The sequence below is a fragment of the Electrona antarctica genome, assembly GCF_951216825.1.
Source record: "Electrona antarctica genome assembly, chromosome: 9".
Classification (NCBI taxonomy): Eukaryota; Metazoa; Chordata; class Actinopteri; order Myctophiformes; family Myctophidae; genus Electrona; species Electrona antarctica.
Genome location: NC_136790.1, coordinates 1,671,671 through 1,696,670, shown reverse-complemented (window position 1 = coordinate 1,696,670; position 25,000 = coordinate 1,671,671). Strand labels below are relative to the sequence as shown.

Genomic DNA, 25,000 nt, shown 5'->3' with positions numbered 1-25,000 from the left:
CATTTGACAGCCTACTGTAACCTGCATCTGAAGCATTTCCATTTGACAGCCTACTGTAACCTGCATCTGAAGCATTTCCATTTGACAGCCTACTGTAACCTGCATCTGAAGCATTTCCATTTGACAGCCTACTGTAACCTGCATCTGAAGCATTTCCATTTTGTATGTAGGCTTAGATCTTATTTTATTTTCTAACTTGAGTGTAAGACTACCTATGAGTATATATATTTCAATTACGGTTAATATCCTGCTTAGTGTTGTGCTGAATAGATACAATGCAAATTGACATTACAAGCCGTGTCTTCATAGACATGAAGACACTTCTCCACAAAGTAGAAAACTCTCACATTGGTTGTTGTGGTGGTTAGAAAACACATTACAAACATTAAAGGAGAACAAACTGCCTGCTTCACTTTTAACACCCATTTTGGGCGGGAACCCCTTTTGGTGTCAGCATTATGTTATCTACAAGCTCATACCGATTGGCGCGCTACGAGCTTGTAGGTCTGCTATTTTTGAAAAATCGAAGAACGACTGACATCAGAAAACTGTCAGGATGTAGAAGACATTTTTAGAATCTGATCTCAGGTCAAAATGGGTTAAACAAAGTAGTCCATATCATAGTTGTGTTGGAACCTTTTCACCTCGATTTTGATAAACTGGAACCCATGTACTGTACTGTACTGTACTGTAATCAGTGAGAACTCAAATCAACTTCAGATTTTTGTCTCATCATCACAGGTTTGCAGGTGTCAATGTCTTTCAATGGTTTCCAGTATGAGTTGTGAAACTTATACTGTAGCTAAATTACATGCCATCTGCTTTGATTTCTACTCATTTGCAGAGCTTCCAAAGTACATCAAGTTACCTCCAAATAAAGGAGGTTGCACAGCTCATATAGCCACAATGCAATAACTTTTTATTTTAATTATTCATTTGATTTACCCACGTTTCAACACAGTAAAAGGTCTTCTCAGGGTATGACAGGCACATTTTATAGAGACTGGGACCAAAAGTGTACTCATCGGGGAGGGGACTGTACTCAATCTGACCAACACCCAAAGTGGATAATTGGTTGCCATCATTGATAGATAAAAAACAACATAAAAGTGCAACAGGTACGGCAGAAGCATTTGAAAATTGCGCCATCACGCCGGTCTTCAGAGACTGCTAGCTGACCCAGCAACACTTCAACCAGTTATGCTCAACCAATTTTAAGGATATATCTTATCTGTTTTACAGTATAAAAAAATCCAAACATCCACAACTTATTTTTCAATGTGTTGCCAATGTGGGGACAATTCAGCTATAAGTTAGTACAAAAAAAGAAGCCATTAACCAATTTTGACCTGAAAAAAAAAGTTAAATATATATTATATATTAAAGATTTGTGCCGCATTTTTACGACTTTTCAAAAATAGCAGACCTACAAGCTCGTAGCGCGCCACTCGGTGGCGCGCTACGAGCTTGTAGATCTGCTATTTTCCAATAGCTAAAGCATAACATAATGCTCAGATAAAACACCAAAAGGGGTTCCCGCCCAAAATGAGTTAAAGGGGGAAATGGTCTATGTTTATGACCAAACCTGTGGATAGTATAGATGCATTGAGGCCAGTGTCCATGGTCCTTAGCATCTATCATAGCTTTCTCTGCTTGAGTGGATTTGTCAGCTGAATCACACGGCAATGTTTGTGAAATGTGCCCATGAGAATGTGGTTGATGTATTCATGGTGCTCGTTCAGATCCCATATATGGGCGTACACATCCTCCAGGGTAAGGAGTTTGGATAAGGCAGGCATTATACAAACATCTCCTACTGTATGTGACAGGGTGATGGATAGACTGCTCTGTGGCATTATTATGAACACATTGTCAGCCAGGGATATCAACTGATAAATGGGGTTATACCCCCAGATAAGTAGTAAGTAGCCTTGCCGAGCCATGAGGTCCATAGGGGCAGGAGCCTATCTCCTGTTTCTGTAGCGTGAGGCAGCTTGATGTACAAGTACACCCCCTGGACATGACGCTAGTATGTCGCAGGGACTTACCCCCAATCCAACCCTTGATGCTGAGTGTCAAGCAGGGAGGCACTGGGTCCCATTTTTAGAGTCTTTGGTATGACCCGGCCGGGGATTGAACCCCGACCTCCCAGTCTCAGGGCGGACAATAATCTATGAATGTGTGGAGTTAAAATCCACTTTAAGAGAGTATTGTTAAACCAGAATGTCACATCACCCAAGAGACTCTACATATTGGTACATTGTCTAAGCTTATTTGCTATACACTTATTTGGAAGTCTTAATCGACCCATTCAACAGTTACCACTATTACCATCGAGTATTACTATGTAACAGTTTAAACTAAAACTAAGGCAACGTTGTAAAAAGGGCTAGATGGATTTTTTTCATATAGATGCATGTATTGTATCTTTCAGTCTGCATTCATTGAGTTAAATTAAAACTGAGAATTTTACACAGCATTACAGGCCAGTATGTAACGATTAATGGGAACAAACAAACACAACCTTAGGAAGCCTTGCATTCTCTGTATGCCTGTGCACCATAAGTATACATTTAAACATTATATCTTGTGAAAAATACAAGGACAGTAACCTTGTCCTTTACACATTTCTCTGTTTGATTTACACCATCATATATTTAATTGCCATTTTAATGGGACATTAGGCTACATACATTACTTGAGTCCATTGTTTTATAATGGTTTTAAACTAATCAGTTAACCACTATTAACCGGTTAATAAGGGTCAGCCACTGATGCGTGTTTGACATTGACAGTCTACACTTTCATTCACTGTGTCATTTTCAATAAAAACCAAATAACTCCCACTGTCATTATTCTCCCCAATCTCAATTGCTTTAACCCATTTTGGGCGGGAACCCCTTTTTGTGTTTTAAACATGTTATAATTTAGCTATTGAAAAATAGCATATCTATAAGCTCATAGCGCGCCACCGAGTGGCGCGCTACGAGCTTGTAGGTCTGCTATTTTTGAAAAATCGTGAAAATATTTATTTCAGAAAACTGGAGGATTTAGAATATATTTTTTTTAATTTTGAGGTCATGCCTGATTGCTTTAAAGAAAGATTAGATCTTTTTTCCCCTTTTTTTAAATGACTATCTTTATTCCTGGAGGACATTAACCTACAATTTACAATTTACAATTTAGGCATTTAGCAGACGCTCTTAATCCAGAGCGACTTACAATAGGCAAGAACAAAAAGCATGGGAATACATCACATATGTAAAAAAAAAAAAAAAAAAAAAAAAAAAAATGCATTTATCGCGAAACATGCGTAAGCTAAGACCGTGACTAGAACATATCTATATAATGACACTATACATATAAACTATAACTAGAACATATCTATATAATGACACTATACATATAAACTACACATATATGCTATACTATGCTGTACATATATACTATGAAGTGCTATGACTACATACAATGCACTTATTGTGCTGTCTACATGACATGCTATAAGTCTGTTTCAAATGCTATATAAGTCTAAGAAGTGCTGTCTAAGGGGGTAGGGTAAGTGCTACTGTAGCTAATAGCTGAAATGATTTCTTGAGGTGAATCCAGAGTGCAACACATTGATAAATCTCCACTTTGTGTCATGTACTAGCAGTCCATTGTAGTGAAACACTTTGTAATAGAGTTACTAGTACCTCACTATACTGAACCAAAATGGAGTGGTCTTTTTAACACTGTAGATATATTTTTTTCCTTTTAAATATAGGCAGTAAATAATAGGTAGCTTCGTAGGCACTAGGCAGGCGTGCCTGCTCCTCATAATGCATTTAAGGGGAATTGCTATGCTATTCACCTCTTTATTAAATTCAAGGTTATCTACGTACTCAACGATGGCTAATTGGCCTCATTAGCTAACATTAAGTGACATACCTTTAATTATTGGCCCAATAAAACACAATAGGGGTGCTGAAATAAGAGTTATTTTGAGGCAACTGAACAAATAAAGCTAGTAAATCAACCACCTACGGATGGCTGCAATTCGAAACTGGCCCCCGTAAAATCTGAATCACCCCCCCCCCCCCCCCCCCCCCCCCCCCCCGTTCTTTGTCTATATAGAAGTGTCTATTTGTACGTCTCTAAATGTTTTGATGAATTGAACATGGTGGACCCTGTTGTAAACAAGTGTAATGCTTAATTGGGTCGTCCACTCACAGTTAACAGCCTTTGTATTGAGTTTGTGCTTGAAATGTACTGTAATTCTGCAAACTGTTAACATTTTCAATCAATCAATCAAACATTATTATTATTATGTGGAAATAGGCACATCATGATAATTGCATAGTGTTAGAGGAGGTACTGTACTGTCCTCTTTCCAGTTCTACATCATCTAGGCCTACGGTTGTGGGCAGCTCTGTTTGCTCTACGGTTGTGGGCAGCTCTGTTTGCTCTACGGTTGTGGGCAGCTCTGTTTGCTCTACGGTTGTGGGCAGCTCTGTTTGCTCTTGCTATCTGCGTGCCTGCAGCAGCCAACAACTAATCTAAAATGTTGATCACCCACCCTCTGAGATGAGGAGTGTCAGGCTAATATAAAAGTGCCTAGGATCAGTCAGCAACAATCAAAAAAACGAAATAGCTTTTGGAAACCCTGGCTGCTACAAGCAGATATACAGCAAATTCACATACTGTCCTCATATTGGAATTGTTCTATGTCTTAGCCTGCTAATTGATGTTCTTTCTAAATGTGGGTCCCCCCCCATTCCTTTCCCCCTGTGCCAACAATGCTCCATCTTGCCTGCTGGATATTAGATCTATTCTGGTATGACAATACAAATAAAGGCCTGCTTGATATTGTCAACGTGAAACGAACCGAACCAATGCAATTTAACAGCCTAGTAAACCTGTGATGTTCCAATTCTCCACAGCTAATGAGGCACCAAAGAGTTCACAGAGAGAGCCTCAGAGTTGTGACTGCGCTGTGAGTCATCCTCTGAGTCATTCGCTGTGTACCGTATGCCACACGTCTCTTAAATGACCTGTGGATAGGATGACTGGTCTGTAGGCAGCCATCAGTCAAACATGTCATCAAAGTGAACGGGCAGCGACGTGGTTTGGTGATTAATGAGACTGTTACATAAGCAAAGGTTACAGGCTTGCGTCCCAAAAGGTCATTTCAACCAGTGTGAGTGTGCTTACAGTATGTGACAGGTAGCCTGGCTAATAAGCAGGACCGAATCAGCCATTGGCATAAAAAAGATTGCCTGCCGGCGGTCTGGAGAGGCTAAATTGTACGCCCATTTCCTACACCAGAGAACTGGTGTGGCCAATCGGGACACGGTATGCAATATGGGCGGGCTTTGGTACAGTGACGTTCAATGCTTGAGACCTTTGACTGACAGTAGCTCTGACCAATTGCGTCAAAGAGAAAATGTTTGAACCCGCCCCCCGGGAAACAAGATCCATACACAGCATCTCCAGACTCAAATACCACACGACAGTGTGATTTGAGTCTGGCTTATTAGCCAGGCTATGTGACAGGTGGCTTTCTGTTGATCCAAACCCTCAGGTCAGGTGACTTTAATGTGTACCTAATGTACTGCAAGGCAGGCTATGTGTAGAACTCCAAATGCCAACGTCTTGGTCAGTGAGGTACACAACATGCAGATCTGGAAACAGTTCTAGAAGTTTTATTTAATATAAAACTTTTTGTGCAATTCATTCTTCACAAACCTGGTTATACCGGTACATCCCAAAGTACATTACGATGAAAATGATGGACAACTATCATCACCATTTCTGGTAAGATTTCACCCAAACATGGTGAAAACAAGTGTATGCAATCATTTACCGGTATAATGATTGCATTGAACAAAAACAGCAGCAATATAACAGTGAAGTGATTCCTTTACTTTTAAAACATTTTTAGAGAATATAAATGTATTTTATTACGTTTCTTTGACTAAAATCCTTCTAAAATGTTCCTACAGTAATTCCAACACGTTGTCGTTGACAAATGTGGTATCTGAGTTATGCTATTGCTGAAATGGTCAGCTTTTGCCCATAAAGAGATTGTAGACCACAACAGAGTCCTCCTCACATTTTAATGAGTAAATTACTCATCACATGAAGATGCCGCCTTGAAATATTCATGCTGGGCAGCCTCAGCGTCGCAGCCCACGGGATGTCATTAACCACTTCTTAAAAGGCCTCTTTTTCAAATTGCTTTGCACCAAATCTTCAATTAGTTCAGGCAGTAAAATAATGGGTAACAGAGAGAAAGAGAGAGTGACTGTGTGAGCTTAGATTGTGAAACACAGATAAAGAACAATAGAGGAAGATATAACATTGGCAACTACAAAGAGGAGGGTTCACTTCGGGGTCATTCAGACTGCTGCAGTTTTTTCCTTTTCAGTGTTCTAATGCTTTATTGTCTTGAGAGTGTGTTTTGCACTCCGTCCATTGCGCGCGCGCGTGTGTGTGTGTGTACGTCCGTCTGTGTACAGCTAATCTCAGGCACGTTGGCCCCGGATTCCAAACTTTGCACACACACTCCCTGGATGCCAACATTGGCTTCCAAAGTTTGCAGGATTGGCTGTTTTGAACAAAAAGCCTTAAAGGAGCATTCAGTGATTTGGGTGATTTGGAAAACCACCAGTCCGCCCCGGTAACAAAATGTGCACATGCACGCTCTACAGTGGGGGGAAGTGCAACAGGCCAACAGCATGTGCACCAAGGCCCGCCCCCAGTCGATCATGATTGGAGGAAGGCTTTGCCACCCGCCACCAAAACTGAAACTAGGGTTTTTTGACCCCAGGGGCTCACTGGGGACAGGGAGGAACTCCTTATATGGTCAGCACACTCTATAGTAGGGAGGATTATCCAGAAAAAAATAAAAAATAAGTGATATTTGAATTAAATAAAATCACTGAATATACCTTTAAATCATGAACGCAGCGTGCAATTTGCACGACATTTTTCACACACTTTCCTCCTGCACCAGCAGGAGGCCGCAATAACCGGACCTGGCCTGTTGGAGACCTGTGCTCTGGGGAGCACTTTTTATAGTTTATTCTCAGTCGCACGACATGAGGTTGTAGGTGGTGTCGTAATACCACATTGTTGTATGACATCATTCTATGAATTGGGCATAAAATGGTTGAATCTTCTGTAGTTTGAACTAAGTTTAGGGGAATAGAAGAGTAATAATGATACACTGACAAACAGAGAACACATTACTGCCTTTAGCGTATTACTTGTCTTAAAGCAAACACCATAAGCAACTTCTCCATGACTGATCTATCCTTGAATTCTTCTAGACCGGTTATCATTCCCAGGGCAGCACGCCATAGCTTTATAAAGTAAAGTGAAAAAGTGAAACCATGTTGCTTTTACTTTTTATATCTTTATCTCCATCCCCTCAGCCAACCCCCCACACACCCCTCCCTTCCCATCCCCGGCCCTCATAATGATAATAGTGTGGTGTCTCTAATCTGCATTTATGGGAGCAAAAGAGACTAATAAACGGCTGATGGATACCATCCGGGATTTGGCTGAAAATCAGACAGTCAAATTAGATCCTGCATTAACCGGTGTGTCGACTCTAATATCTCCCAGTGTAATCTGGATTCATAAATAAATACACAGGGCTGTGTACACAGTGCAGGAGGTGGAGAATGAGGGGAGAGGGGAGACAGTGCAGTGTGGTGACAGTGCAGTGTACAGTGCAGGAGGTGGAGAATGAGGGGAGAGGGGAGACAGTGCAGTGTGGTGACAGTGCAGTGTACAGTGCAGGAGGTGGAGAATGAGGGGAGAGGGGAGACAGTGCAGTGTGGTGACAGTGCAGTGTACAGTGCAGGGGGTGGAGAATGAGGGGAGAGGGGAGACAGTGCAGTGTGGTGACAGTGCAGTGTACAGTGCAGGGGGTGGAGAATGAGGGGAGAGGGGAGACAGTGCAGTGTGGTGACAGTGCAGTGTACAGTGCAGGGGATGGAGAATGAGGGGAGAGGGGAGACAGTGCAGTGTGGTGACAGTGCAGTGTACAGTGCAGGGGGTGGAGAATGAGGGGAGAGGGGAGACAGTGCAGTGTGGTGACAGTGCAGTGTACAGTGCAGGGGATGGAGAATGAGGGGAGAGGGGAGACAGTGCAGTGTGGTGACAGTGCAGTGTACAGTGCAGGAGGTGGAGAATGAGGGGATAGGGGAGACAGTGCAGTGTGGTGACAGTGCAGTGTACAGTGCAGGGGGTGGAGAATGAGGGGAGGGGAGAAAGCAAGGAGCCAGAGTTGGGGGCTTGACAAACGTAGATTTGATGAATCCATTTAGACCTGAGAACAGATTCTACAAATGTCTTCATGTCTTCAGTTTTCTGAAAATGTTTCTTTATCAGTGGTGAGCTATTATTATTATATATATAATATATATATATAAATAATATATATTATTATTATAGTGGTTGACTATTTCATGTCAAGGACCCCCAGAATGATATATATTTGGCCGCAGAACCCCATCTCAAAATATGTTGTTCCAGGGACCCCCCAGAAGCAAAGATTTGAGTTAAACACGTGTGAAAGAATATATATATATATATTCAAAGAATTGCACACATTTTCACGACTATTCAAAAATAGCAGGTGCAGTGCTATATGAACTTGTAGATCTGCTATTTTTCAACAGCAAAAGGTTAAAATAATGTTTTAAAGGTTAAAAGCTAAAGCGACACAGATGCATTCCCTCTAGGGCTGTGAATCTTTGGGTGTCCCACGATTCCATTCAGATTCTTGGGGTCACGATTCCATTCAGATTCTTCGGGTCACGATTCCATTCAGATTCTTGGGGTCACGATTCCATTCAGATTCTTGGGGTCACGATTCCATTCAGATTCTTGGGGTCACGATTCCATTCAGATTCTTGGGGTCACGATTCCATTCAGATTCTTGGGGTCACGATTCCATTCAGATTCTTGGGGTCACGATTCCATTCAGATTCTTGGGGTCACGATTCCATTCCGATTCTTGGGGTCACGATTCCATTCCGATTCTTGGGGTCACGATTCCATTCAGATTCTTGGGGTCACGATTCGATTCCGATTCTTGGGGTCACGATTCCATTCCGATTCTTGGGGTCACGATTCCATTCCGATTCTTGGGGTCACGATTCCATTCAGATTCTTGGGGTCACGATTCCATTCAGATTCTTGGGGTCACGATTCCATTCAGATTCTTGGGGTCACGATTCCATTCAGATTCTTGGGGTCACGATTCCATTCAGATTCTTGGGGTCACGATTCCATTCAGATTCTTGGGGTCACGATTCCATTCAGATTCTTCGGGTCACGATTCCATTCAGATTCTTGGGGTCACGATTCCATTCAGATTCTTGGGGTCACGATTCGATTCAGAGGGTCACGATTCCATTCAGATTCTTCGGGTCACGATTCGATTCAGATTCTTGGGGTCACGATTCCATTCAGATTCTTGGGGTCACGATTCGATTCAGATTCTTGGGGTCACGATTCGATTCAGATTCTTCGGGTCACGATTCCATTCAGATTCTTGGGGTCACGATTCCATTCCGATTCTTGTGGTCACGATTCGATTCAGATTCTTGGGGTCACGATTCCATTCAGATTCTTGGGGTCACGATTCGATTCAGATTATTGGGGTCACGATTCGATTCAGATTCTTCGGGTCACGATTCCATTCAGATTCTTCGGGTCACGATTCCATTCCGATTCTTGGGGTCACGATTCCATTCAGATTCTTGGGGTCAGGATTCCATTCAGATTCTTGGGGTCACGATTCCATTCCGATTCTTGGGGTCACGATTCCATTCCGATTATTGGGGTCACGATTCCATTCCGATTCTTGGGGTCAGGATTCCATTCAGATTCTTGGGGTCACGATTCCATTCAGATTCTTGGGGTCACGATTCCATTCAGATTCTTGGGGTCACGATTCCATTCAGATTCTTGGGGTCACGATTCGATTCAGATTCTTGGGGTCACGATTCCATTCAGATTCTTAGGGTCACGATTCCATTCAGATTCTTGGGGTCACGATTCCATTCAGATTCTTGGGGTCACGATTCCATTCCGATTCTTGGGGTCACGATTCGATTCAGATTCTTGGGGTCACGATTCCATTCAGATTCTTGGGGTCACGATTCCATTCAGATTCTTGGGGTCACGATTCCATTCAGATTCTTGGGGTCACGATTCGATTCAGATTCTTGGGGTCACGATTCCATTCAGATTCTTGGGGTCACGATTCCATTCAGATTCTTGGGGGTCACGATTCCATTCAGATTCTTGGGGTCACGATTCCATTCAGATTCTTGGGGTCACGATTCCATTCAGATTCTTGGGGTCACGATTCGATTCAGATTCTTGGGGTCACGATTCCATTCAGATTCTTGGGGTCACGATTCCATTCAGATTCTTCGGGTCACGATTCCATTCAGATTCTTGGGGTCACGATTCCATTCAGATTCTTGGGGTCACGATTCGATTCAGATTCTTGGGGTCACGATTCCATTCAGATTCTTGGGGTCACGATTCCATTCAGATTCTTGGGGTCACGATTCCATTCCGATTCTTGGGGTCACGATTCGATTCAGATTCTTGGGGTCACGATTCGATTCAGATTTTTGGGGTCACGATTCCATTCAGATTATTGGGGTCACGATTCCATTCAGATTCTTGGGGTCACGATTCGATTCAGATTCTTGGGGTCAGGATTCCATTCAGATTCTTGGGGTCACGATTCCATTCCGATTCTTGGGGTCACGATTCCATTCAGATTCTTGGGGTCACGATTCCATTCAGATTCTTGGGGTCACGATTCGATTCCGATTCTTGTGGTCACGATTCCATTCAGATTCTTGTGGTCACGATTCGATTCAGATTCTTGGGGTCACGATTCGATTCAGATTCTTGGGGTCACGATTCCATTCAGATTCTTGGGGTCACGATTCCATTCAGATTCTTGGGGTCACGATTCCATTCAGATTCTTGGGGTCACGATTCCATTCCGATTCTTGGGGTCACGATTCCATTCCGATTCTTGGGGTCACGATTCCATTCAGATTCTTGGGGTCACGATTCCATTCAGATTCTTGGGGTCACGATTCCATTCAGATTCTTGGGGTCACGATTCCATTCAGATTCTTGGGGTCACGATTCCATTCAGATTCTTGGGGTCACGATTCCATTCAGATTCTTGGGGTCACGATTCCATTCAACTCGATTCTCAATCCAAAAACGATTTATTTTCCCAGAAATTGCTTTTCCAGAAAAGCAATTTTTTTTCCAGATTCAAAACGATTCTCTATTCAAAATGATTCTCGATTCAATACATAAAGGATTTCATCACAATCTACTCCAGTCTTGTGGCGTGAAAGCAGAGTACATTTCTTAAAAAGCTTTAATAATTGTAAAGGTTTTATCAACTGAATGATGTGAACACACAGAACACACAATAGGTCAATCCAAGACAACATGTACAAAATGTTTTAACTTCTGACAGTCTGACACTCACTCAGTTACTCCAGTCACTTCAGTTCAGCTGTGCTGAACTGAAGTGACTGGAGTAACTTGAAAATGACTGAAGACATGATGTTTACTGTGATTAGGGTAAGCTTACATTTCATATCACAAACACCATACAGTGAAACATTATGAAATTATGAATCGATTTTGAATCGTTCATAACGGGAATCGCGATTCTAACTCTAATCTATTTTTTTGACAGCCCTAGTTCCCGCCCTTAATGCTTCTATTTGAAAAGGCTTCTATTTGAGAATAATAATTTGTTATTATTGCAAATTCCTTCATTGTACATTATGCATTCATTATAAGCATAGGTATAATGCATTATAATTATAATCTGCTTTTATAATTACAGTTATAAGAACGCATAAATACTATGCTTTATAACAATAATCATGACACATTATAAACCTTCTATAATGACTTGCTGTATAAGGTCAAGTGCAAATGCATCTGTTTGACGACTGCATAATTACAGGACTTCATGAGTTTCAAATCTAGTCCTATTATACACCTGCCATTTTGGGGAGGTGTATAGGACGATTGGCGTAGAACATTAGTTGACATTAGAAGTGTCTATTTGTACGTCTCTAAATGTTTTGATGAATTGAACATGGTGGACCCTCTTGTAAACAAGTGTAATGCTTAATTGGGTCGTCCACTCACAGTTAACAGTCTTTGTATTGAGTTTGTGCTTGAAATGTACTGTAATTCTGCAAACTGTTAATAAATATTTCAATCAATCAATCAATCAATCAAACATTAGGTCTTGCTCAACATTAGTTGAGTATAATAACTCCATTACTGCTCTGCCTGAGCAGGTTGATGTTGTGTGTATGATTGCCTCCACTGTACGAGTGAGAATGTGTCTGTGCTGTACTGTACTGTACTGTACTGTACTGTACTGTACTGTACTGTACTGTACTGTACTGTACTGTACTGTACTGTACTGTACTGTACTGTACTGTACTGTATGGGTGAACACAACACTCATTGTAAAGCACTATAGAAAAGTAGACCATTTACCAATTGAGTGTGTTTGGGGGGGGGGGGGGGGGGGGGGGATTAGCACAACACAGTAGCTTCAAAGTGTAATACAATAAAGTAACTTCTTTAAAAAGCTTGAAATTGACATTTTTGCTTAAAGGGTGCATGAGGCCATGGGTTCAACAGAATGGGTTCACTGTGCCCGTTAGATCAGATAGCCGATCATGCATGAATGTGCTAAAAAAAAAAGGTTAATGGCATCATTAGCTGCGCATTAGATTTAGAGATATCTTCTGTAGAAGTTACATTTTTGGCTTACGGGTGGAACCAGGAAAGACCATAGTGTGACAAAACAATTAGGATCTATCCTCCAAGGATCATGACATTAGGGGTGGGACGATATGGGTTCCTCACGATACGATATATATCACGATATTAGGCCCTCGATAACGATAATATCACGATATTCGATATATTGCGATATTTGCGATATATCGATATATTGTATGAAGATATATCACGATATCTGCAACTACAAAATACTTGGAACTGAAAAAATGCAGCATTTTGTATTCCCACAAAGCTGTTTGGAGACTTTGGACAAATCACCATCCAGTAATTCAGTACTTCTGGTTGCTGTGGAATCTGAGTGGGATTTGCTTTATTTTAGCTGTAATTTCCTCCTTTTCTAAACATGTTGTTCATCACTTCATTATGAACAAAATGTTTTTTTCTTTTCGATATCGATATTTTAATAATCAATATCGATTATTTATCGCGGGAGGACGTATCGATATATATCGCCATATCGATATTTCAGCACACCCCTACTCTGAGACTGCTACCATAGCCATCACTGTGTGTCATTTGTTTCAATGGAACCCAGTTCCTGTGTTGTTGTATTTTGAAGCATTGAATTGACCAATACAAACAAAATAACACTTTAAGAGAGATGCTGGGGGGAAATAGGGTAATCAAAACAAGTAACGTTCATGTCAATCCAGCCAGTACTTGTGTGCCACAATTTTTGAATTTTTCCAGTTTTCCATGTGTCTATGAGGTGACAGTACTTCATTAGACACCCTGGAGTCGTTTTTATGTGCAATCGTGTATTAACGTTGTATTTAGGGTTTCTTCCTGGAGGCTGAACCCTTGACAGTAAAATGGGCCAATTAAATAAACAGTAATATAGTGACATCACACTATCAGCCCCTCCCCTAACCCCTCCCCCTTTATCATACAACTACAGCTGTGGGTGCGGCTTCAGCCTTTATCCAAGGCGCTTTACATAGATTGTGCATTACATTCACCCATTCACACACACATTCATACACCGATGGCGGCAGAAACCATGCAAGGCACCAACCAGCACATCAGGAGCAATTAGGGGGTTCAGAGTCTTGCTCAAGGACACTTCGACACTAACTCTGGGGGAGCCCGGGTTCGAACTGTATTGAGTTTGTGCTTGAAATGTACTGTAATTCTGCAAACTGTTAATAAATTCTTCAATCAATCAATCAAAACCTTGCGGTTACCATCCGGCCACTCTACCCCTGAGCCACCACTGCCGCCCCTTGACTAGGAACAATAAACTTGTATACATTGCAATCACATGAATAATGCTGGCAGGGAGCCTGCATTTTAACGAGCACATAATCACTGTGTTCCAAATACGGTCAAGCAGTTCTTGAAATCTGTGTGTGTGTGTGTGTGTGTGTGTGTGTGTGTGTGTGTGCGTGCGTGCGTGCGTGCGTGCGTGCGTGCGTGCGTGCGTGCGTGCGTGCGTGCGTGCGTGCGTGCGTGCGTGCGTGCGCATGCGTAAGTGCGTGCATGTGTTGTTTACTTTCAATCATCACCTCACCTCCACTCAACTGCACTTTTCAACTTGAGGCCATTATACCAAGTGCTTTCAATGCATAATGGTTTGAGAACCCCAGTCTCAGAGCAAGTGTTGTCTCTTGCACCATTTTCTCTTTGCAGTTGTGCTGAAACTGAGCCAAAAAAGGCCAGGTTTCTGCCTAAACAGAAAAATATATAGCAAGATACAGTGTGTGTGTGTGTGTGTGTGTGTGTGTGTGTGTGTGTGTGTGTGTGTGTGTGTGTGTGTGTGTGTGTGTGTGTGTGTGTGTGTGTGTGTGCTCGAATTGCACCTCTCTAAAACTATTTTGTTGTATATTTATTGAACATAGTCTACTGTGAAGTTAAACAAAATAATACTAATAATAATTGTCCTACTACAAGGAAAACATGCACATGTACATATGATACTCTTTTTCTACTCTTGTTTGCTCTTTTTTTCACTCTATATTCTATTTTGTTTGCTGTGTTTTTGCTGTTTTGATGTCGTATTATATTTTTGCTGCTGCATTGTCTTGCTGCAATTCGAAACTGGCCCCCGTAAAATCTGAATCCCCCCCCCCCCCCCCCCCCCCCCCCCCCCTTTTCCCCTCACTGTATATGTTTCTTTTCCCTTTTTACCTCCATTATGATGAATTCCTGTTCTGTTCTTTGTCTATATAGAAGTGTCTATTTGTACGTCTCTAAATGTTTTGATGAATTGAACATGGTGGACCCTGTTGTAAACAAGTGTAATGCTTAATTGGGTCGTCCACTCACAGTTAACAGCCTTTGTATTGAGTTTGTGCTTGAAATGTACTGTAATTCTGCAAACTGTTAATAAAAATTTCAATCAATCAATCAATCAAGTCTGAAGGAAGCCAAACAAAAATAAGTTTTACTCTTATGTACCTGTACACAAGATGTAACAATTAAGCAATATTACACGAGAGGGTGTGGGTTAACGTGATTATTGCCACGACAGGGATGCGGTGAGGAACGAGACGAAGTCGAGTTCCGCAAGCATCACTGAAGTGGCAATAATCACGTTAAACCACACCCTCGAGTGTAATATTGCAATTATACAACAGTTACCCTTAAAACTAAGAAAATCGCTGAAAGAATATATTTTTTTAATGACAGATGTAGTCACACTACGACCACAAATGTCCCAAGAAACTAGCTAGCCTAGCCACCGAGTTTGCTAGCGCTCTGGGAGAACAGAGCAGCTGAATTCTTTGTTTTGATTAGGTGGTGAATGGTGCTGGTTTAACCCACGGCTAGAAGGCTGTTTCAACCAATCAGATTGCTTCCTCGAAACGACCTGTGGTATAATAAAGCACAACCTTGAACCTTGAACCTTGTGGGTGTGTGTGTCACGTCGAACTTGGTCAGACGCTGCTCTCTGTAACTTTCAACGTGGAGAGAATGTGGAGAAGAATTCTGTATCCACAAGACAGTTCAGACAGAGCCAGATTATGTAAGGGGTTGCCTAGCGATAGGCTTCCAAAAGAGTTATGGTACAGGTAGGTCTAGATTAAACACATGAATTATAATAATAATAATAATAATAATCTCAGGGTTTGTAATATGTTTCACATCCAAATGATAGATTTGGAGAGACAACTATATTAAGACAAAGATAAATACTACAAATTGATATCAAAAGAGCCACATAGGTTTAGGTTTAACCCATTTTGGGCGGGAACCCCTTTTGGTGTTTTAACTAAGCATTATGTTATACTTTAGCTATTGGAAAATAGCAGATCTACAAGTTCATAGCGCGTCACCGAGTGGCGCGCTATGAACTTGCAGATCTGCTATTTTTGAAAAAAAACGTAAAAATGCGGCACAAATCTTTGAATATATATTCTTTCAGAGCGACGTCAGGCCTAAATGGGTTTAACCCATTTTGGGCGGGAACCCCTTTTGGTGTTAGCATTATGTTATGCTTTAGCTATTGAAAAATAGCAGATCTACAAGCTCAAGCTCGAGCTTGTAGGTCTGCTATTTTTGAAAAATCGAAGAACGACTGACATAGAAACATAGCTTTTTCAGAAAACTGTCAGGATGTAGAAGACATTTTTAGAATCTGATCTCAGGTCAAAATGGGTTTAAGGACAAGAGAGAACATGCATAACTTCCCATGGATGTCAAGGAGTAGCCCGTCTCCGGACCCCCCGGGTTGAGCTCCTTTGGACCCCTAACCCGTAGGGTCCGGTATCACCGGCTTCAAGCGACATGGGATGCAATCTGATTTACCCTGACTTACCCCTGTGCTGCGGTGTGGGTGTCACGCTGACATATTCCAAAAGAAGCATATGAACGCTATAGGAGACAACGAACCTTCTGACCCCCCCCGCGAACGGCTCAGAAGCCGTTAAGTATTTTTAATGTTTGTACGACCGTTTTGGCAGCTCTGAAATTCTCTCTTGTTGACATCCCATTGTACCGCCTCCAGCATCTCGGTTGGCTAGCTGCGCCTCCCTACGCGCCTCGTAGGCGCAGCTAGCCAACCGAGATGTCAACAAGGAGGGACCGAAGAGAGAATTTCAGAGCTGCCAAAACGGTCGTACAAACATTAAAAATACTTAACGGCTTCTGAGCCGTTCGCGGGGGGGGTCAGAAGGTTCGTTGTCTCCTATAGCGTTCATATGCTTCTTTTGGAATATGTCAGCGTGACACCCACACCGCAGCACAGGGGTAAGTCAGGGTAAATCAGATTGCATCCCATGTCGCTTGAAGTCGATGATAAGGAACCCTACGTAAAGTCATCAAAATGTCAGAAACTTTAACGTAGGGTTCCGAAAGGAGCTAGTCAAGGAGTTAAACACACGTGGAATAGAACATGGGCAGGACAAACGACAACGTGCCACTGAGAGTGGAATGAAACCTATACCTTACTGCTGCTTTACTGTGTATTCCTCAAACACAGAGACACATCTATGTAATAATGTAATGTAATAATGTAATGTAATAATGTAATGGCTCTGGTTAAATAGGACCAGTATAATGAATCTCTGATGTCTAAACTTACCTCTGTTTATTCTCATCCTCCTTTCAGGGTGGTGTTCGGGCAAATGAGTTCCCTCTGGGTACAGGCACCCCTTTTATAGTTCCCGGGAGGGTGACACCAAGTGGGAAATGGCTAGAAGGGGAGACTGGGAGGGACTATAATGAATGTAATCATGTATGGGGTGTGTATATATTTCTATGCTAAATGCTAACTGTGAATAGGTATTGAGGGTGCATATATATGTAGTAGGTTTATGTAAAATGGCATTGGGTGATTCTAGGAGTGGGGAATATTGTTAGTGTTACCTGGGGAATGGTATGGGCTAACTAGGTAATGGGTACCCACCCTATAAAAGGGAGTCAGTTGTTTCTAACCCGAGTGATGACAGGTTGCATTGTATTTGACTGTCAAAGTGATTGAGAAAAATGGAAGAAATAAAGCCTTATTGAAGGTGCCCCTGGACTGGTCTCCACTCATTTATCGCCTTGGCCGCTCGGCACTCTTACAATGTCGACCATTTAGAAATGGTGGACAGCGTGACAGCAGGCCATGCCGTCACCCTATAAACTGTATGGCGCACAGAGCATTAACCCTATAAACCCTATAAACTGTATGGCACACAGAGCATTAGAGCAGAGCGTTAGGACACCCATTAGAAGTATAAGAAAGGAGGTATCTAATGGTAGACCCTAGACTCAAACGTGACCAGCTCCGTTCCCTCCCCAGCCCCTAAGAAGAAATACAGATCCTTAACACTTAGGCCGCTATCATTTATTGAAAAATTAGGATCTAATTCACGCCAGCATTTTTTAAATTTGAGCTCTTATTTTGAAAAGCCACCATTTCCGGTCCATGAGCAGTAGTCATAACCTAGGAAACTACACGGAGCGGACAGGCCTTGTTTACCAACTGAAGCCAGACCGGAGCTCTGCAGAGCTCCAGATCGTCATATCTGTGCCGTCAAAGAAACGCTGTTTTGACCAAAATGCCATCTGGGACAAGGAATAGGAGATACAGGCGATTGAAAGAAATGGATAGAATGGATTATTATGGCGACGACGATCTAAGATGGGCGATCCAGTGGTGTGCTAACAACACAGCTAGCTAACCGGCTAACGTGAGTAGCATTATGGCTCGAGCAATCGAACGCGCCATAAAAGCGCAATTGCCGAAGGCCGTCGGCAATGGCGTTAAGCGTCAGTATAAAAATTAGGCGTCAATTGACTTTAATCGTCGACAATGGCGCTGAAAGTATTAAGCCATAAGGCTTTCCCAAATAGGAGTCTCCATAGACTTCTCTGACAGTTCCCTATAAGTATAGGAGATCTCTGACACACAGACAGAGCTTAGACCATGGCGTGATTTCTTCCATCTTACTGTTTTTCATATATGGATGGATGGATGGATGTGTGGATGGATGGATGGATGGATGGATGGATGGATGGATGGATGGATGGATGGATGGATGGATGGATGGATGGATGGGGGTTGTGTGGATAGATAGATAGATAGATAGATAGATAGATAGATAGATAGATAGATAGATAGATAGATAGATAGATAGATAGATAGATAGATAGATAGATAGATAGATAGATAGATGGATGGATAGATAGCAGACAGTCTGGGTAGAGCACAACACATTCTGTGCGAAGACAATTTTAGCTTTAATCAGACTGCTACCGCCAGACTAATTTGTCTGTGTGTGTGTGTGTGTGTGTGTGTGTGTGTGTGTGTGTGTGTGTGTGTGTGTGTGTGTGTGTGTTGGTTGCCAGTTGATAAGAAGCACCTCAAAATCAATACAGGGTGGATTACTCACGAAATGGGAGGTAACCCAGAATCTCTTGCACGCACGCGCACACGCACACGCGCACACGCACACACACACACACACACACACACACACACACACACACACACACACACACACAGGAAGGTACTTATTGGATTCACCATTCAGCTGATTAGTCATCTAACACGGTGTCAAGGGAAAGGGAGGTTTTAGGAGAAAATTAAGTCAGAGGTTCTTATCGTAATAAAGTCACCCTTGTGATCATACAATCATGGCGAGACATTAATAAGCACAACGCTCAACCGCAGATCATTGTCTTCATCAATTGGAGACAAGGTCAAGGTGAAAGGCTTGCCGACATCCCTAATTATATATTATCCCGTTGCTGTCGTCGTCGTCATCATCATCATCATCATAATCATCATAATTCCCTCATCAGAACTACTATACTGTACGTGTTTATTAGTAATTTGCATGGTCTTTTATTACTTTGGTGGTCTTGTATTAAATGTAGGCACAGGGGTGGGCGCATTAAGCCAGTTTTCAGCCTCAGGAATCAATTCAGCATTTTACAAACTCATTTGAAGTACAGTATCTCATAACAATGCAGTGGCCCAATGGGACAGTCCCGAAAGCTTCTGCGGAACCTTGAACCTTGAACCTTGAACCATGTGGCAGCGGTGGCCGAACGGATTGCGGAGCGGTCTTGATACCGGAAGGTCGCCAGTTCGAATCAGCGGTCCGACACGTTAAAATTACCACCGCTGAAGTGCCCTTGAGCAAGGCATTGAACCACTACCATGAAATGTTCTATGAGCAGGGCCTGGCTGGAAACAAGTTCTTGAGCTTAGCCCAGATACCCTGGGTAAATATAGTAACTTTGCTTTTGCTGTGTGGAAGAATATATTGTCGCTTTTGGGCAAAAAACTTGAAAAATGTCCAAAACCGTAACTTCTCAGGAGATGAAAAAAAAAAGAAAAAGCTATGTTCCAATGGATACAATTAGTACTTTTCATCAGTTAAATATTTCTAAAGACCACAGACAGACTGTATAATGTGACTATTCTCTATACATATAAATTATAAAACAGGTTTGTGTGATTTTGGAGACATCCATCTGTTCAAATAGACCTGGTCCAAGCAGGTAGTAAGTAAGTAGCCTTGCCGAGCCATGAGGCCCATAGGGCAGGAGCCTATCTCCTGTTTCTGTAGCGTGAGGCAGCTTGATGTACAAGTACACCCCCTGGACATGAAGCTAGTATGTCGCAGGGACTTACCCCCAATCCAACCCTTGATGCTGAGTGTCAAGCAGGGAGGCACTGGGTCCCATTTTTAGAGTCTTTGGTATGACCCGGCCAGGGATTGAACCCCGACCTCCCAGTCTCAGGGCGGACACTCTAACCACAAGGCCACTGAGCTGGTTCAAGCAGGTGGGTGGCACAAATCGTGATCCTCATTTACCCCAAAATTGTAGTGCGTGAGGTTTGTAGAAGACGGGGCGAATGGACAATTTCCCATGTGGAAAAATGGTATGTTTTTCTCGGTGTGCCCCTGTGTGGGTGGTACACACAGCCCCAGCAACACTGCAATGTTGGGGTCAGCAAGGAAAGGACCACGATGGGTCATTTCTCATCATCACTAGGCGGGGAGCATGTCTTATATGTTCCATCAGCACTATGGTGCTTCAAACTCTTTATACTTTGGCAATTTGTGTTCATGTCTGTGCCAGTGTTTGTGTCTGCGTCAGGGCTAAACATGAAATGTACAAGTGATCTAGATTATAGAACAGGCCCTGTTGTAAACGCTGTTGTAAACAAGTGTAATGCTTAATTGGGTCGTCCACTCACAGTTAACAGCCTTTGTATTGAGTTTGTGCTTGAAATGTACTGTAATTCTGCAAACTGTTAATAAAATGTTCAATCAATCAATCAATCAAACAACTGTGGCATGCTATAATCTCTTTAAATTAAGCCATAATGTTCCATTTCTGAGATTGCCCTCATGCACATGAAGCCATGAGATAAGAACTGGCCATTGGATTTATTAGAATTATTTAGGATTTATATAAATCCTTGTGAATCGCTGCAGCATAATATTATGACAAGGATGTAAAAATGTGCTAAAGTATAGCTTGTACATTTCAATAAGGAATAGTCTAAAGTGACAGATGTTGTAATGGTTAGGGGGGGCACACATGGGACTGAACTCTCTTCATCTGCAGTCAAATATGCAATACTTACATCGGTATCAATCATATTAAACAGAATTACATGATTATTCAATTTGTTCATCACAGCTGATTCTCTGGACCAGTCAGAGAAAATACAACCCCGTGAATCCACTTATGTTTTTATAGCACCATCATTCCCACTGATATCATCATCAACGTCTCACCCAGTGGCGTGCACAGATAGACACTAGGGGGTGCTAGAGCACCCCCTGCCCTTTTGGCAATGTGCCCTTTTGATTTGCCCTTTTTTTCTTTTGATTTTTCAAAAATAGCAGACCTACAAGCTCGTGGCGCGCGCTATGAGCTTGTAGATCTGCTATTTTTCAATAGCTAAAGCATAACATAATGCTAACACCAAAAGGGGTTCCCGCCCAAAATGGATTAAGGCAACCGGCCGGTTCCACGCGCTGCACAAGGTGCCCTTTTTTAACTTGAGCACCTGCCCCTCTAAATGTCTGTGCACGCCACTGGTCTCACCGCTGATTGGTTCAACAATCAATGCAACGCTCACGTCACCATTCAACCAGTATAGTCCAGTAATAATGTCATTTGACCTCTAACTAATTGCAAAAAAAACAAACTAAACTGATTTTGCATCTTCAATATATCCTGAATGACAGAAAAAAAAGTTGCCTGGAATTGTCTGAGGGGAAAGTGTTGAAAATGGCCTGTACAGTATGGCCACCATTGACATCCTATTATAAATTTGGCCATAACAACTTGCCAAACTGTGATGATGTCAGCACATTTTGGCAAGTTGCTATGGCCAAATTTAGCCCAATGAGTGTTTTTATGCAAAACTAATGCTTGGAATGGATTCAGCATCATGAAAACCCCCTAGTTTGATATGTCACATGCTACTTGAAGCATAAGAAAATATTGCCTTATAATAGGATGTCAATGGTGGCCATACTGTACAGGCCATTTTCAACACTTTTCCCTCAGACAATTGCAGGCAACTTTTTTTCTGTTATTCAGGATATATTGAAGATACAAAATCAGTTGAGTTCGTTTTTTTTGCAATTAGTTACAATCCTGTATTTTCCATAGATTTCCTGTACTAGTACCAGTCCACCCCGACTCCTGTCACCACCAGCACCGTCACAAGAACCTCAGTGGCCACCAGGCACAAACACCAATGTATTCAACATCATCACTATTACTCTAATACAATGAGTGTCTGAAAATACAATTGACTGACTGACTGACTGACTGACTGTCGATTGAATGAATAAACCAGCCTGGGCCGTAGCTCAGCGGTCCAGGCACCATGGCTGGTAATCCAGTCTGGCAGTGTGCCGTGGGTTCGTCTCCCGATCCCGACATATACTGTATCTTAAAGGTATACAGTAGTACTGTATGTACATTTTGCCCTGTGTTTACATAACAAAACAACTTTTTTTTTAAACCAACCATTTCCCTCTATACCAGCAGTTATCAGCCACCGGAATAGCGAGGTGGTGTTTACCCGTAGAAATTGTCCTCCTGCTGTATTTTAGCATTTCCACTGTTAATTTTTGGTAGTTTTAGGACTACCAAAAACAAGCGGTGAAAACACCAGAAAACAGCAATAAGAGGGCATTGTGTTGCCACAGGGCAACACCACTACACTACTCCATAATGGCTAAAAGACATATTTATTGGCATTACATTCTATGCCTTTAAACACTATAATTCCCACTAGAACCGACATCTCTGGAGAGCGCACGATCATCATCATCATCATCATCATCACTCCGACACTCCCTTCAGGCGAATGGACAATTTCCCATGTGGAAAAAAGGTATGTTTTTCTCGGTGTGCCCCTGTGTGGGTGGTACACACAGCCCCAGCAGTACTGCAATGTTGGGGTCAGCAAGGATAGGACCACGATGGGTCATTTATCATCATCACTAGGCGGGGAGCATGTCTTATATGTTCCCTCAGCACTATGGTGCTTCAAACTCTTATACTTTGGCAATTTGTGTTCATTTCTGTGCCAGTGTTAGTACCAAAATATTTATTGGCATTACATTCTATGCCTTTAAACACTATAATTCCCACTAGAACCGACATCTCTGGAGAGCGCACGATCATCATCATCATCATCATCATCATCATCACTCCGACACTCCCTTCATCAGCATCACCATTTTCATTAGACGTTTCCATCATCATCAACACTACACATCACGACTCAGAATCGACTGATCGGTACCCGAGGGGTCCATTCTGACATCACGACTCAGAATGGACTGATCGGTACCCGAGGGGTCCATTCTGACCATTCTGGCTGATTTGAGTGACAGTTGACTACACTCTCACACTGCACTTCAACCCGACGCGCTTCTACCAGCACCCACCTGCATCTCTGGAGAGCTGCGTGAAAGCGTCCACCCCCTTCTCTCCGTAGCTGCCCTCGGAGGCCACGGTGGAGACGTAGTTCCACCCCATGGCCTTGACGATGTCCACCATGGCCTGCGCTTGGAAGCTGTCCGGGGGCACCACGCGGGAGAAGAAGTCGTAGCGCCGGTCGTCGCTCAGCTCCGGGGCGGTGGACGCGTAGCTGATCTGGGGGATCTGGGACGAAGGGAAGAGGGGGAGGATAAGAGAGAGAGAAGGGTGGTCGTGAGGAGTTGTTGAATTCAACAATGTGTTTTTTTAATATCATGTGCCCTGATCTTTGTACTTCTACCCTGTTGTTTTGGTTTCATGAAAATGCATTTCAGGTCTCGTACACACATATCAAACGAACGTCCTGCGTTCCGTCTGTGTTTCGTGGGCGCCTCCAATGCTTTCCCAATGGAAGTCACGTGGTTTGAACAAACGCTTGTGTTTTATTTCCCTCCCCCCCCCCCCTCCCCCCATCAAACACAAGTGTTTGGTCAAACCACCTTACTTCCATTGGAAAGGCATTGAGGCGGCCATGAAACACACACGGAACACATAATGTGCGTTTGATGTGTGTGTACAAGGCCTCAGAAAACGGCCATATAGCACTTTGTAATTAAAACTCTTTGTCTGCCACCTGGTGGCGGCAGAAGGTAGTTAAACCATGCCAGGGCTTTTTCCGTATATATTTTGGTACTTAAACCCATTCTGGGCGGGAACCCTTTTGGTGTTTTAACTTTGTGTTTTAACTTTATGTTATACTTTAGCTATTGAAAAATAGCAGATCTACAAGTAGATCTGCTATTTTTGAAAAATCGTAAAAATGAGGCACAAATCTTTGAATATATATTCTTTCAGAAGACCTTTTTTATTTTATTTCGACGTCAGGCCTAAATGGGTTAAATGTTTGTACCCAACGAAAACAAAACAGAGTCCGAAACTGCAAACTGTTACGCTCTGAATAAAAGTAACAGGATTTGGGTGTGGCGACTATTTTCCAGTAAGGAGTAAGAAAAATGCACTGGAGCGTTTTGTTTTGGTTCTCTTCTGGGAGACTACAGTGTGGTTCTCTTCTGGGAGACTACAGTGTGGTTCTCTTCTGGGAGACTACAGTGTGTTTGGTTCTCTTCTGGGAGACTACAGTGTGTTTGGTTCTCTTCTGGGAGACTACAGTGTGTTGTTTTGGTTCTCTTCTGGGAGACTACAGTGTGTTGTTTTGGTTCTC

The 25,000-nt window shown here is 42.5% G+C and overlaps 1 protein-coding gene across 1 annotated transcript in view; it reads right to left on the bottom strand.

Moving 5' to 3' along the window:
- The window catches only part of grm7 (glutamate metabotropic receptor 7), a 348,652-nt gene that overhangs the window by 276,962 nt on the left and 46,690 nt on the right, over nt 1-25,000 (bottom strand). The window contains exon 2 of the mRNA XM_079511050.1: nt 23,748-23,964. Coding sequence (XP_079367176.1) covers nt 23,748-23,859 — 112 coding nt within the window. The 5' untranslated portion in view covers nt 23,860-23,964. The remainder of the gene's footprint in view (nt 1-23,747; nt 23,965-25,000) is intronic.